Here is a 3155-nt window from a genome sequence, read left to right as displayed (position 1 = left end):
GACTTTGATCAAAAATTATCTGAAATCGGACCATATCGGACCTTAAGTTTTATTTTTACTATATTACATATTTTGGTATATCGGTGAAATAAGGTGAACCCATTCTCTAAATCATAGAATAGCAAAGCGTAATGTAATTCGCTGCCTGAGTTGCATAATCTCGGCCCATATGTGTATGTATATAATATATGTATGTGCATTGTTTGTGTTGAATACCCATTGTGAACTCACGATAAAGCCTTTCAATACTGATTTTTTCCAACGCCTCGCTCTATGAGAAAAATCCCAACCGCCATACACATTCCTACACCATACAGCCACCATATCCAATAGAGATTCCCCAAAGTTAGACTGTGCTCCAGGTTGTTAGGCGTCGAAATTGTTTTATTGAGCTTTCCTGCTGACACCATATCGCCATAAGCCAGCTTTTCCCAATACTCCACGAGTCCGGCGCTTATTAAATTTTGGATCAGCACATTCAGTTTGCCCCGGTATATGGAATGAGGGCTCATGGGTATGCCCATTTGTATGTTTTTAGCCAAGATCATCTGATCGCTAATGTAGAACAAGTTTACACTCAATCTTCTTTGATACTCCACAAACGTCTTCCACAAGGATTGCGGAACGGTATAGCCAAAATGGGTGTTCAGAGTTTTACGCTCATAATAGTAATCATTTATGGATGGTGTGATCAGGAATACACTCGTATACTTCTCCAAAAATCGAGTACCAACGAAATCTACGAGTGCGTTGTATTCGGCTAGGGAAATTTTAACGCGTGTCGGCACACGCAACAACTCGTCAAATGTGTTGACCCGCTGAAGTTTGGGACTGCTTGTGAGATATGTTTGCAAGTAGCTGGTACTGATGGTGCTCACATAAATACCGGCCACAAATAGTAGAATACAGATGAAGCGTTTCGTGAACGCGGCGGTTATGTGTACGTGTGTGGGCTGACCCAGCATGCTGCGCAAAGAGACATTCATAAGCGTGAACAGAAAGAGTCCGCACGCGTTGCTGCATGTACGGCGATTGTGACGCCAACGCATGCTCTCGCAAGTGAGCAGACAAGAGAAGATCAGCATCAAAATCAATAGAATAAGGCCGATAACCGATGTAAATATGAGCACATAGATGTCCCTTATCGGTCGTTTCGGTGGGCGCGGTAACATCGTTGCCCAAAACATAGAGATCACCGGCGCTGATACCTGCGACGCATTCAACTTCCAACCGATTCCGGTCAAGCCCATCAAAAAGTCGATCGTTTCATTCTGCAACATACTGAATATCACCTCGTACTCATAAGTGACGTCGGGCACTATCGATTTCGGGTAGCTAATCGTTGCATTGTGGTGTGCAGCAAAGGTCTCAATCACTTTAACCATATAGCCACCGATTTGCAGACGACCCCAACGATCGCGCCACACAATTGACCTCGGCTCATTTTGGTCGGGAAGCGTGCGCAAAGCGGCGCCCTGCATGTCCTTCAAACGATTGGGAAAGCAAGCGTTCTGCAGCTGCTTGCGTTCTAAATGGAAACTCGGGAAGTAGCTGTAGGTGTAGTAGTGGCCCTCAGATTCGAAATCACTGTACACGCTTATGACATTTAGCAACTTCATGCTGGCGCAGTACACGAAAAGTTGCCGCAATTGCTGCCGCAGCTCGTTGCGCCTTCCCGGTGACGCTTTTACGTAATTGACGTTCCATATGAAGAGGATGCGCACATCGCGCACCACTCCGAGGCAGCTGACCATCAGATCCAACAGATGTGGCTGGATCGGCTCAGCGACACAACGCGCTACCAGCAATTCGCTGTTGACATCGGCGCCCTGCAGCTGGCAGCTGGATGTGGCATTCAACAGTATAACGGTGATATTTGAGCGCTGAAGTGAGCGCAAAGTATCGTCGCCCAAACAGGATTGCTGGTCGTGAAAGGCCTTAAACACCACCACCGTTTCGATGGCACGCTCCAAGCGAATTTTCTCAATGAGCTTGGAGAAATTAGCGAAGTTCACATTTTCATCTTCTTCTATTATTGGATGTGCGTTGGCTGTATGAAAGAGAGCCGTAAGTATCCACAGTATTTTGCTTGTGCACCACATTGGGTTACAATCTTTCTACTGAATAGCACAAAACTCGATTGCAAAGCTCTTAACCATCATCAGCGTCTAATTGGTTGAGTATCGATTCGTCTGACTCAAATTGTAGTTAGTTAGTCGCAAGAAGTGCAAAGATTTTATCGAATCGAACTAGTTAGTAATAACATATCATTAGTTGAGGGCAGAAGTAAAAGAATTCACACCCAAGTCGAACGGACTAGAAATTATTAAAAACAATTATCTGGAAATTTACTACATACACCTGGCCTCAATAATATTGAAAGCAAGACGTACAACAGAAGAACATTACGGGAGTCCAGTAAAACTGAAATATATCCCGACTTAAAAGAACTATATTTATCTAAACTTTAGAGACAAAAAAGTTAAAGGAAATTGTTTTTTAAACTCCACGGGTAAATGATATATCAAAAACATGCTTTGCAATTTTTACAATAGATACAAATATCGAGCAAAGAATTAGTCTCAAATTTTGTATTTCTAACCGAATTTCGTGAGCGGAATCATTGCGAATGTTGGAAATGGTTACGGTGATACGGTGATACAATTTTATCAAAACACAAGCCCACGAGTGGTACAATACCTTCAAAGACGGCCAAGAAATTGTTGAACACATGCCTCGTTCTGGACCAACTTCGACCTATTCAACTGATGGAAATATTAAGAAATAGAACAATATGGTGCTTGTGAAACGTCAGGTGTGTTAGAGAGATGGCGAGCTCTCTTGTCCGTTTGAATGATTTCTTGCTCGACTCCAAAAAACACACATCAAAGCCGCTCAGAAATCAATTTGATTCTCATTGTTTTTTTCAATATTCGTGGTTTGCTGCATCATGCATTTGTTCTGAAGGCACAGACGGTCAATAAGGTGTTCGATTGTCCGTATTGAGGCGTTTACGAGAGAACACCCGTCAAAAACGGTCGGAATTGTGGAAGAATAATCCATGGATTTTACACGATGATAATACACCATGTCATCGAGCCACGATTGTGACCGAATTTAAAGCCAAGAAGGCTGTGAATACCATCGATCAACCA

The 3155-nt window shown here is 43.1% G+C and overlaps 1 protein-coding gene across 1 annotated transcript; it reads right to left on the bottom strand.

Annotated features, from left to right (window-relative positions):
• Positions 1-242: 242 nt before the first annotated feature.
• LOC105230718 (uncharacterized) lies at positions 243-2102 on the bottom strand. Its single transcript, XM_011211677.2, has one exon. The coding sequence runs from the start codon at positions 2100-2102 to the stop codon at positions 243-245; it is 1860 nt and encodes a 619-aa protein (XP_011209979.2).
• Positions 2103-3155: the final 1053 nt, after the last annotated feature.

Source organism: Bactrocera dorsalis, unplaced genomic scaffold (genome assembly GCF_023373825.1).
Source record: "Bactrocera dorsalis isolate Fly_Bdor unplaced genomic scaffold, ASM2337382v1 BdCtg148, whole genome shotgun sequence".
Classification (NCBI taxonomy): Eukaryota; Metazoa; Arthropoda; class Insecta; order Diptera; family Tephritidae; genus Bactrocera; species Bactrocera dorsalis.
The sequence above is the reverse complement of the archived record's forward strand: the minus strand, read 5'-3'. Positions and strand labels throughout refer to the sequence as shown.